Raw genomic sequence first — 12,230 nt, 5'->3', positions numbered from 1 at the left:
TGGATGAGGACAGTCCCTGCTGATGAATTTCAGCTTACTCATGAGAGTTTCTAGCAATCGTATCTCCATCTCAAGATCTTTGCACTCTATAGTTGCGGCCAACCACCAGAGCATGAATAGAGGTGATACTGAGGCAGGAACAGTGGCTGACAGGGCAGGGATGAGAATGCAGGTGAATTGGGGCTGAACTGAGCTCCCTTCTCTCTGACCAAAAAAAGGCCATATCTCCCATAAAAGAAACACAACGGAAAGAAAAAGGAATGGTCAAAGTGCAGGCATTACCCAACTCCTTAAGATCAACTTCATTATGGGTTGGTGGAGGGGAATGATGCAACAGTGTAGAAAAATGGATACCTCCATCCACCACCACCACCCGCACACATCTGGGTTGAGAATTCTTTGCATCTTTCTTTCCAGGTATGTCCTCCTAATTACATTTCTTGAAACAAGTTTGAACCCCAGAGCGATACCAGTTTTTAACTCCATAAAGGCAGCATTACTGCATTAGAAGAAACCACTGCAGATGATTGTTCATAACCTATTATGGAATGCGAGTCAGCTACTGGGCTTACTTCAGACAGGAAACATGCTCAAAAGCAATATGTTGTACTTGCTAGAAAATTCCTAGTGTGCCAACGCCATGCCTCATTTGTAATTGTGTGCCCCCATGGCTAACATGTAGCAGAGTTTATTATATAACAACAGAATTAAAAAATGTTTAATGCACAGTTTTGGATCTGATTTTAACACTAACTGTATGATAACAGGTCTGTGCCTCTCCTTCTTATACTGTAAAATGAGACTGGGTTTCAAAACTCAAAAACTTTCAGGACCAGGCGGGTGAATTGTATATGCGAACAGCTTGAGACCATCTGTATTAAGCAGGGAGGAATGGGGTCTGTGAAAATACCAGAAACTATTCATTAAAAATGTGCTACTCCCTTCAAGAAAAACTACCATTTTCTGATCTGTTTCCTCAGAGAGCCAGTTTGAAACATTCTCTAAGGTTACTTTTTTCTTCTTTAATATTCTTGAGTTAGAGACTACTCTGTTTCACATTCTTTTCTAAGAACGGAGTGAAAAATGTGTTGGAAGTGCCAGTGCTGGGAGGACTGGTCACCTCTACGAGAGTACCTCATGTAGGTACTACTGTGTCCTTAATGTCTGTGCTGTGCGTCCTCACTCAGAAACCTTTGCTCCATGTCCTTTCCCATTGGTGAATTAACAGATTCCCCCAAAGAGCTATTGCTAACTTTCAATTTAGAAGAAACTACTATAAGCAGAACACAAGACATTTGGAAGGAACAGCAAGGATGTTTGGAGATTCTTAATTTATTAGTTGCAGGAAAAAAAGACTAGTGCACAGAAGGGTCAGATAGTCCAAAATGCTGCTGTCAGCCCAGAGAAACAGTAGGGCAACCCCAGAGTCCTGTTGGGAGGATGGAGATAGCTACCTTTTGCTAGTCTAGGAAGAGAGGGCAAAACCCACTCTGTTGGCAGTCATATCATAGACTGTGTAATATTCCCTGAGGAAGACATCTCCCAGAATCCACAGAGGCTGCCCATTGGGGGAGGGCACGTAAGTGACTTCAATCCCGAGTGTGCAGTAGCCATTGTTCTGAAAATACAAAGAACATGAGGAAATAACCAGGTAAATGGAAAGGCCTTTCCCCACAGGAACTTCCCACCCTATATTCCATGACACCTATAGGGTCTCTGGCCTCTTGTTCACCCTCAGCCCTGCCACTGATGACTTCCCATAGGTGCCCAGATGTGAGCTGGGACACAGAATGGAATTTTGGGTCATCCAATCCCATATTCATGGAGCCTGGGGTGCATACATACATTAAGAACATAGGTAGATGGAGGCAGAGGTAAAGGTGATCCGCTGATGACAAAGGTGATGGTGGGCATGCTCTGTATGGAGTTGCAGTTGACCACAAACTGAGAGAGAAGATAAGCAGAACTGTAGAGTGGCAGGGGACTAAGGGCCCAGACAAAGGTCCTGAGTTCCCCTTTCCCAGTGAAGCCAGCTTCTTGACCTTCCAGCAGAGGTTGGTTGAGAGCATGGAAGGCAAAGCCCAATTCACAGGCACAACACTGACCAGGTGCTTCCGCTTTCCTGGGCCTCCTTGGACACATCTCAGCTCCAAGATTTTGGTCGTACTTTTATGGCCATAATGAGTTAGACTCTTTTCAGATCACAGGATTCTACTGCCAGAATGTACCACTTACAGAGAAGCATGGGCACACCCTGTGGAAGTGTGCTTTTGAAAATTCATACCCACACTTGTGTGCACCTGTCAATGTACTACACACACACACACACACACACACACACACACACACACCCTGAGGAACCAAGATTTAGTCTGACTATACCAGACTCTTGCATGCAGGAGGAGCAAACTACAGAAGTGTATATAAAGGGATCTGGGGTAGGCACAGGAGGCTGCTCAGAGTAAAAGCCAAAGGAGAACTCCTAGACAAGAAAAAAATCCCAAGTGGAATAGACAAATGGAATATGCCTGGCTCTGTTGCATATAGTCAAATGACTGTGGCCACATCAAGGTGAGATGTGTTCGTAAGGCCTGCCCAGGAATAGTCACCCCTCTTGACAACCATTCAGCCCATATTTACGGTATGGAGTTGGTATTATTCCCTCCCCATACCCATTCTTGCATTGAGGGTTCATGATTGAAAGAACATGGTGTTCCCCACCTGTTATATCTGACCAGGGGACAGTTCTCTACCACTTCTTCCTCCTGTCTCTCATGAACTCATTCCACTCAGGCTCCTATGCTGAGGCTGCCTGGATGTGCAAGGAAACTTTCTTCTGGGTACTCACATTGCCACTTTGATCTTGCTGGGCTCCTGTTGCCTTCACAAAGGAGTCCAAGTACTGCTGAGGAACAGTGAGTGGGAAGGTTCCTGTATCCACGATGCCTTGACAGCCCTGAGAGCACAAGCCAGTGGCCTGGTTACCGATGAGAAACCTGAGGGGAACACCAATACAAAAAGAGTCAGGTGTTTCTAGGGATAACTGGGTGACACAGTCAGTTAAGAGACTGACTGGTTTTAGTCTGGGTCATGACCTCAGGGTGAGGAAATTGAGCCCTGGCCGAAGAGGAAGAGGACTCTGATGAAGAGAGTGATCGTGAGATGAGTGAGCAGGAAGAGGAGCTCGAGGATGACCCCAGTGTGGTCAAAGACTATAAAGACCTGGAAAAAGTAGTGCATTCTTTCCGGTATGATGCTATCCTAAAGACAGGCCTAGATGTTGGAAGAAACAAAGTGGAAGATGCGTTCTACAAAGGTGAACTCAGGCTGAATGGGGAAAAATTATGGAAGAAAAGCAGAACGGTGAAAGTGGGAGATACATTGGATCTTCTAATTGGAGAGGATAAAGAAGCTGAAACAGAGACAGTCATGAGAGTTCTTCTGAAAAAAGTGTTGGAGGAGAAAACGGAAAGTGAAAAGTACAGAGTGGTCCTACGCCGGTGGAAAAAGTTAAAAAGTTGCCTAAAAAGAGTATGTCTAAATAAATGGATTGCTTTTTACAGATAAGGCTGCTTTCTAGTGATGGGAGAAAGGGCCAGCTTCAAGAGGACATTTTAATCAAAATAAAGTTCTCTTACCTTCACTGGAATCTGCTGAGCTATTTTAGGGAAATTGGGATCCATAGCTCGGAGACACTGCCCATGGCCTGGATTCTTCTCCAGGGCTTGATTTGTGCTCATTTTGACCTCGTTTTGGCCTCGTGAGCATGAATGAGATGTGTGATGAATGAACTAACCCCAGAGAGGGTTTTAATGACTAGCCTGCTGTTTCCCACATTAACTACCTCGGGAGTCTGTGTAAAATAAACTGGCCTTGTTTGTGCTTTCAAAAAAAAAAAAAAAAAAGGAAATTGAGCCTTGCATCAGGCTCCATGCTCAGTGTGGAGTCTGCATGGGATTCTCTTCACCCTCTGCCCCTTAACCCTGCTCTCTCTCTCTCTCTTTGAAATTATTCAATCTTTATTTTTATTTTATTTTTTAATTTTTATTTATTTTTTTATAAATTTATTTTTTATTGCTGTTCAATTTGCCAACATATAGAATAACACCCAGTGCTCATCCCGTCAAGTGCCCACCTCAGTGCCCTTCACCCAGTCACCCCCACCCCCCGCTCACCTCTCCTTCCACCACCCCTAGTTTGTTTCCCAGAGTTAGGAGTCTTTCATGTTCTGTCTCCCTTTCTGATATTGCCCACTTATTTTTTCTCCTTTCCCCTTTATTCCCTTTCACTATTATTTATATTCCCCAAATGAATGAGAACATATAATGTTTGTCCTTCTCCAATTGACTTACTTCACTCAGCATAATACCCTCCAGTTCCATCCACGTTGAAGCAAATGGTGGGTATTTGTAGTTTCTAATGGCTGAGTAATATTCCATTGTATACATAAACCACATCTTCTTTATCCATTCATCTTTCAATCTTTTTTTTAAAGAGAGGGTCAGGCACTTTTGCCATAAATAAGTCTGACATTCACCCCAATGTCCCAACCCGACAGCTCTGAAAATATACCACTTCCAAAAAACCAGGCTATATCTTGACACTGTATTCCATGTAATAATTCTGTGTCTTTGTGACTATTAGAGTAATATTCTCAGTTTTTCTCTGGTAACCCCTCCAGCTCTGACTGAAAGCACTGGGGAGGTAGGGACTGTGTCTTATCCTCTTTACTCTGCCTATATGAGGCCCAGAACATAGTGCCAAATGTAACTAGCACTGGTAATCACTTAATAAATACACATTGGCCATCTACTATGTACAAGCCACTCTTACAAGAATTATGATGATATAAAGAGGAGTAAATTGTATTCACTGTGTTCAAAGACTGCATTCTAATGACATGAGACAACACCGTACATGAGGCACAACACGATAGGACAGCAGCTGATGATCTCCATAATCTAGTCCTATGTGATTCAGTTCCTGATTCCTCATTCAGCTTTTTCTGCAGCTCTACCCTTCCTCTTCACTCCATTTATATTTTGAGCACTGTTGGTGAATCAAGGCACTTGGATATAATGGTGAACAAGATAGACACCACAAACCTAACAGAAACACACAAATGGTACTTAATTGTAGTCCTGGTGAGTGCCATGAAAAAAATAAGGAGGCCACAGAAGAGGGGACTTGATCTACTATGGGTGTGAGAAGTAGTTGGTCAGACAAGGATTTTTCAGAGAAGAGATGCTTAAAGGGTGAGTGCCATTGGTCCAAGTGACAAGACCCCTCTATTAGAGGCACAGAAAACTGCTTGCCAGATATTCAACTGCTTATCTCCCTGTCTATTCATGCACATTGGGCTGGTGTCCCTGTGGCTACCCTGAAATGAGGAGATACAAGTTGGGATACATGCCAGTAATACTATGGGACTGAAAGATTGAGCCCCTAAGAGACCTTTTCGAGGGAGAGAGGACTTCATCTGGGCTCAGAAGGATGCACCCAGGACATGAGGGGGGCACTTCAGGTGATATAGTCAAAAGAGAAGCAGCAGGAAAGTCATGGCGAGGTGCAAGGACATGGTGAAGTCTGTGCTGCACATCAGGAAGTGGTGGGAAGGCTGTACCCGTAGGAAGTGCCCTGCTGTTATATATGGTTTTGAGTATAGGCCAAAGAAGTGTATCTTTAATTGGCAGTGATGGAGATTTCCTGAAGGCCTGGAGTGTAGAAGTAACTGAGTCATAGTCCTGAGCTATGGGATCAGATATCCCTGGGCTCAAATTTGGAAATTTGTGAAATGTATGACTTTGGATAAGTTACTTAATCTCTGAGCCCTGATTTCTTTATCTGTGCAATGAAATATACTACTGACCACCTTATAGTGCTGCAGTGAAATACACATACAATAATATATATAAAATATTTAGCACAGTATCTGGCACATAGAAAACATCAATGACAGCTGTTACTTTTACTTATGAAGGACTTGGTAAAGATTGTGCTACTTGAGATAATGAAGCTTTAGAAACGACAAATACCCACCATTTGCTTCAACGTGGATGGAACTGGAGGGTATTATGCTGAGTGAAGTAAGTCAATCAGAGAAGGAAAAACAGTGTATGTTCTCATTCATTTGGGGAATATAAATAATAGTCAAAGGGAATATAAAGGAAGGGAAAAGAAATGTGTGGGAAATATCAGGGAGACAGAACATAAAGACTCCTAACTCTGGGAAACGAACTAGGGGTGGTGGAAGGGGAGGAGGGCGGGGGTGGGGGTGACCGGGTGACAGGCACTGAGGCGGACACTTGACGGGATGAGCACTGGGTGTTTTTCTGTATATTGGTAAATTGAACACCAATAAAAATTAATTTATAAAAAAAAAATGAAGCTTCAGGGAACAAAGACATGGGTTCACAGAAGTCTAGGAATGACCAACCTGCTGGCATGACAAGGCTCAATGACAAGTCAAAAAGTTTAGTCTAGAGCTAGATGCCAGAGTCTACTGAGCTCCTGGAATAATGAGCATGAGGATTTGCTGATTCTTTACGAAGTTTGTGCCAATGCAAGAACAGGAAATATTGTCACACTGGAGGAACACCCTAGGGGTATCCACAATCCATAGGAATTTTCCTCTGTACTTACTCATCGATGGCAACCTGCCAGTACATTTCCCGAGTGACTGGAGCCCAGACGATCTCACCAGAATAAAACTGTGTGTCCACACCTCCCAGGATGAGCTCTCCACCATACTCATAGGTTGGTTGGCTGGGGAGAAAAGGAGAAGAGCACAAGTTCTTCCCATAACTCACATAGTTTCAGGCAGGTCCTCCCTCCGCTTTAACTATCCCTCTGTCTTTCAGACACAGAGGAACCACAGCACAAGGGGTATCATCCTCTGACCTGCTCTCAGACTCTACCAGGCTCAAGGCACAAGGGAGAAGAGGCTCCTCAGAGGAACACCCAGAGTATCAGAGAACTGGAAACACAAACTATTCCCATAAAAGAGGAGATGGAATTGGAAACTAGGCCTGTGAAAACAAACTATCAAAGCATTCCAGAGAAACTCTCCTGGGGTCAGAGTGAGAACATGAAGAAATACCTCAGGGAGCACCTGGAATGGGGCCTGACAGAGAGAGAGAGAGAGAGAGAGAGAGAGAGAGAGAGAGAGAGAATGAGATCTAGTGTGCAGCCAAGAGGATACTCCTGTCATGCTCATGTTGGTAACTAGACACAGTGCCTGGCTGGCTCAGTTGGTTAAATGTCTGCCTTTGGGGTTCAGGTCACAAACCTGGTATCCTGGAATTGAACCCTGCATCAGGCTCCCTGCTCCATAAGGAGTCTGCTTCTCCCTCTCCCTCTGCCCCCCTGCTGCTCATGCTCTCTCTCTAATAAATAAACAAAATGTTTTTTTAAAGTTCATAAGTAGACAGTATTAAAAGGATTTGGGTCTCTTCTCTCCCCTACCCTGGGCCTGCCACTCACTGAAGAAAGACTTTTGGACCAAGCACCCTGAGGATTGTTGTTCAGGAAAAAGATTCAGTGAGTAAAGTTGGCCATGAAAGCTCAAGGCTAGTAGAGTAGGAAGAGTACTGGATTTGTGACCAAGATATTTGCATTTGAGTCATGGCTTCATATCTACCACTGAGTTAGTGGGTGACCTTGACATAGATCACATGTTTGAGCCTGAATTTCTTTTCTGGCAAAAAGAATCCAACAGAATTTTTGAGATGTCATTTGACGTTATTACTATGAGAACACTTTGGAAAGTCAGACATATATTGCAATATCATTTCATTGTTGTTCTCTTTCCTAGCAAGTTATCACCAGGCTTGTTCTATAGCTCTACAATTGTACAAAGCTAATGAAATAACTTTAAATTTATTCATCAAAATCTGAGACACTATAGTTCATTTTAAAGAAAAGAATCATCTTATGGCTTATGGCCTGAATTGAAAATACTTCTAGTGTATTTAAAGTAAAATTCCCTCCAAAATGAAATAATAAAATTTCAGAGATGCATGAATTTCATAGAGCAACTTATACTCATTGTATCAGGAAACTTTGAGACCTCAGCCCTGAAGGCACACACAGCACCTCATTTGCTGAAAACTACCCAGGGCAAGGGTACTCACCGAGAAAAATAGAAACTGAAGATGGGCTGGGTGAGCTGGCCCTGCTGCATCATGTTCTGCAGGACTGTTGGGCCATTATCTACTGCCAGGTTGGAGTAGGCCATTCCCAGGATACCATCAAAATATGAATAGTAAAATGGGTAGTTGGGTTCATTCTCACTCATGCCAAATAGCTGGTTATGGATGACAATGTTCTGAACCTGGGACAATCAGAAAGAAAAGACTGACAATTCAGGGGGGCAAATCCTTCCCAGACGTAGGTGCCCAGAGAATGGAATTAAGACCCTCTATTGGGAGAGGACCCTTTTTTGGGAGAGGAGTTTGGCTTCTTTCACAATTAGCACAATCATGGGGTAGGGTATGTAAGATGAAATAACAAGAGCATCATTCAATCATGTGTGTCTTGGAAAGAAGAGTGCAAGTATTGAGGAAGTGTTGTGCAGTTAGTTTCCGCTTCCATGGACAGTGAAAGGACAGTGGCGGGTTTTATATTGAACAATCCACCTGCACAAATGACATAGAAACTGTGGGTGATTGATGTAAAGAAAAGAAAATACTGAAAGGAAAGTCTTCAAATACCTAGAGTAAAATCATGTGGAAGAGAAAGCAGATGTACTCCATGTGGCTGCAGAGGGCACGTTAAGACCACAGAACACAGTCACAGGGAAGCACAATGTAAAGAGTCTGCTGCGATCAGGACTGCTTCGGGGAGAGGTGGCAATTTTTGTTTTGGGAGAAAGGTTTAATTAGATGGCCTTTGGCATCCTTTCCCACAATTAGCTTCTGGGAATTTGTATCTACTTAGTAATCATGAGACTCTCTGATAGATGAAGGCTCTAGAAAAGGGGAACCAAAGAGCAGACCCACAGAAGTATGAGAACAGCACTTACAGTCACAGTGTCATATCCCAGGAGCACAGTCAGGCTGCCAAAACCATAGGCCAGTGTATAGGTTTGCTCGCTGCTTTGGAAGGTGGAGGATCTGCTGGGGTTGAACCTGTTGTGATTGGCTGTGTAAGATTAGAATGGAATGTTAATGTCAATATACTTTCCAAAAAAACTTGGAGGACATCTATCTTTGATGGCCTAAGACCATCAGACCAAGCCTGAGATTGGGCCTCAGCCTCAGATCATTTATGCTGGAGACAATCTGTGGCCCCGAAAAGACTGTCCCCTTGGGAAACAGATGCTGCCCTAATTCCTTCCATTTCCTAAGGGATTTCTCAACACAAAAGTGCCAGGAATTGGGGCCAATAGGAGAAAGCTGAGGAAAGGGAACAATGTAGAAAGGAATGGAAGCCTTGGTCTATTTCTGCTGTCTCTCTCCAGAACTGTAGTACTTGTGAAATCTAGACCAAGGCAAGATTTCCAGATGGTCTGAATTTAAGGAGGATGAGATCAAGGGTATGCACCGGGAACTTGGGACTTTGATGCTGAGTTTGTGATCAATTCTAACTTTGCCCCACCCTCTTCTCCTATCTATGGGTGGGTGGTGATGGTGGTATACTCACAGCAGGCCTGGCTCTGGCAGTAGGTGGAGGGCACCCACAGGTTGGAGGAGCCCGTATCAAAGAGGATCAGGAAATTTTGTGGTGGTGTCCCAATGCTGATCTCTCCAAAGTAGTAGGACTGCAAAGACAAAAGATTGTCACTCTCATTCAGCTGTCAAGTCTTGTCTTGAATAGGGAGAGGTTGACTCATTAGAAGCAACATTTGCCCAAATCACTTCCTTGGGGGAGTTAATAACTTCTCCTTCCACAATGTCTCCTTCCTATCTGGAGCTAGATTCAATATTCTCAATTTTTGTCCCTAATTACAAGCCTGTGACTAGCTGAGTCTGACAAGATGATATCACTTCAAAAGATTTTGTACATTGTATCACATAATACCTCCATGGATTTATCATTCTGTGCCAGAACATGCAAAGTTGGAGAAGCAATCACTTTTTTCTTCACTCCCAGTGTCCATCCATTCTCCCCATCTCTCTCTCTCTCTCTCTCTCTCTCTCTCTCTCTCTCTCTCTCACACACACACACACACACACACACACACACCCCTCTTTCTCTTCCAGTGTTAGATATTTCCCCACCATTCTTCTCCTTCTGGTCATGTAGTAGCTAAGGCCCCAGGAAACCTAGAATGAGACGTAGCATGGAAAGCAAAAAGATAACTTCACTGAGACACAGTTTCAGTTCTAAGTGAATTTGGGCCAGCCACATCACTTACCTGCCTCTTCCTCCACATCTATAAGAAAGGGGAAGTCCAAGTAGGAAATCCCTAGGGTGGCTTCTAGATCTGACACGCATGTAACACCTCACTAAAGACAGCCTATAGGACACCAGTATGATGAGATGCCCTGAGCAGACACTGCAGCTAAAAAATGTTCAAATACTTGCCCTGAGTACCGGTGTATGTTTCCAAAAGGGAAGATATATAGCAGCTGGGACCACTGGAGATTTTGCCTGGCAGCTTTGCACGTGCTCTCCTTCTTTCCCCTGCAGCTCATCACTGGGACTTCCTTCCTGGCCCTCTCAACTGACTTGAATATGTCACTGTGAATCTCTTAACCATATAAAGAGAGCTTTAGAGTGAGCCAGTAATGAGAGGAAAGAAGGAAGGAAAGGAAATACTATAGTGTCAGGTGGTACCAACTCATTATCCAGATACTTTCCATAGGAAGGTGAGACATAGGTTTAGTAAAAAGACCAAAATCAGAGCTAATGGGAGGTCTAAATAGGTATCAAGAGTGCTTATTAGCCAAAGGTTATGGACATTACCTCCCCCTTCACTTACATCCAGGTAGTTGGTGAAGGGCTCATAAGCAACAGCATCATTATTGAAAAGATACTTGGCAGCTGGGTCAACCTTTGGGTGGTTCCTCAGGAATGTCTCGAGGACACCCCGCTCTTCCATCACCTGGCGGATAGACTTGCCTTTCTTCAGGATAATTCTGTGGAGAATAGCCAAACAAAAGGAGTGAGCTTCACCTTCCCCATTATAGCAATCCCTTCAATGACCTGATCTGGAGTTTTCAAACCTCCTTAGTCCTCTTAGAAGAGCCTCTTATAAGAAATCCTCCTGGATTCTAGTGAGTTCTGACCACTGCAGTCACTCCAGCATTTCTAGCAGCATTCCTAGCCTGAAAACCCACTACAAGGTATATTTGGGGTTTCCTGCTTGCATATTGTTTCCAAGGAATAAATTTCTGTTTATCCAAAGTCCCTCCTATAAACTTGAGACATGAGCCCTGTATGCCTCTTTCTTAGCCAACAAAACATCAACGTACCTTTAAAAACATACACACACACCACACACACACACCTACATACACTCATCATCATCATCATCCATTTTAAGTCTTTGGTCTCTGTGGTTTTGGGGTTCATGTACCAAGACACAATCTGCCCGCTTTTCCATGAGATCTGCAGGGAAGGCCTTTGCTCTACCCCAGCTTCTGGTGCTGCCTTGGGGCTGAGTATCACTGTAAAGCTGAATCCCTATACACACCTTTCCACACCCTCTGAGAGGTGTAGGCAAACCAAGCTCTTGCCTCCCTGTTTTGTATGACTGAAAATTCTTCTTCCTGTCCTTTGTATGCCTGACTCCATTTAATTCTTCACAGCTTAAAGGTAATGTCATTTCCTCTGAGAAGACTCTTCTGACCACTCTATTTCTTTTTCTTTTTAAAAAATTTTAAAATTTGTCCCTCTCCAACTGATTTACTTCACTCAGCATAATACCCTCCAGTTCCATTCACATTGAAGCAAATGGTGGATATTTGTCGTTTCTAATGGCTGAGTACTATTCTATTGTATATATAGAACACATCTTCTTTATCCATTCATCTTTCGATGGACACTGAAGCTTCTTCCACAGTTTGGCTATTGTGGACATTGCTGCTGTGAACATTGGGGTGCAGATGTCTCAGATTTTCGCTGCATCTGTATCTTTGGGACAAACATTATATTGTTTCACTCATACAGGAAATATAAAAAATAGTGAATGGATTAAAGGGAAAAGGAGAGAAAATAAGCAGGAAATATCAGTGAGGGTGACAAACCATGAGAGACTCCTAGGTCTGGGAACGAACAAGGGGTAG

General features: G+C 43.5%; 2 protein-coding genes across 2 annotated transcripts in view; one reads left to right on the top strand and one right to left on the bottom strand.

The window, feature by feature from the left end:
• Positions 1-1,451: 1,451 nt before the first annotated feature.
• LOC121487121 (pepsin B) overlaps positions 1,452-12,230 on the bottom strand; it is a 36,051-nt gene continuing 25,272 nt past the window's right edge. The window contains exons 4-11 of the mRNA XM_041748563.1: positions 10,925-11,081; positions 9,643-9,760; positions 9,023-9,141; positions 8,133-8,332; positions 6,643-6,765; positions 2,849-2,996; positions 1,846-1,944; positions 1,452-1,618 (exon numbers count right to left, since the gene is read on the bottom strand). Of these exons, the coding sequence (XP_041604497.1) occupies positions 1,466-1,618; positions 1,846-1,944; positions 2,849-2,996; positions 6,643-6,765; positions 8,133-8,332; positions 9,023-9,141; positions 9,643-9,760; positions 10,925-11,081 (1,117 nt within the window). The 3' untranslated portion in view covers positions 1,452-1,465. The remainder of the gene's footprint in view (positions 1,619-1,845; positions 1,945-2,848; positions 2,997-6,642; positions 6,766-8,132; positions 8,333-9,022; positions 9,142-9,642; positions 9,761-10,924; positions 11,082-12,230) is intronic.
• On the top strand, positions 3,115-3,545 carry LOC121486379 (mitochondrial transcription rescue factor 1-like; the record flags this gene model as incomplete). The annotated part of the gene is given in 2 exon segments (XM_041747236.1): positions 3,115-3,513; positions 3,516-3,545. Coding segments are annotated over 2 exon segments (429 nt in total), but the record flags the coding sequence as incomplete, so codon positions are not given.

This window comes from Vulpes lagopus, chromosome 3 (genome assembly GCF_018345385.1).
Source record: "Vulpes lagopus strain Blue_001 chromosome 3, ASM1834538v1, whole genome shotgun sequence".
In the NCBI taxonomy this organism is placed as follows: domain Eukaryota; kingdom Metazoa; phylum Chordata; class Mammalia; order Carnivora; family Canidae; genus Vulpes; species Vulpes lagopus.
This window is presented reverse-complemented; position numbering and strand designations above follow the sequence as displayed.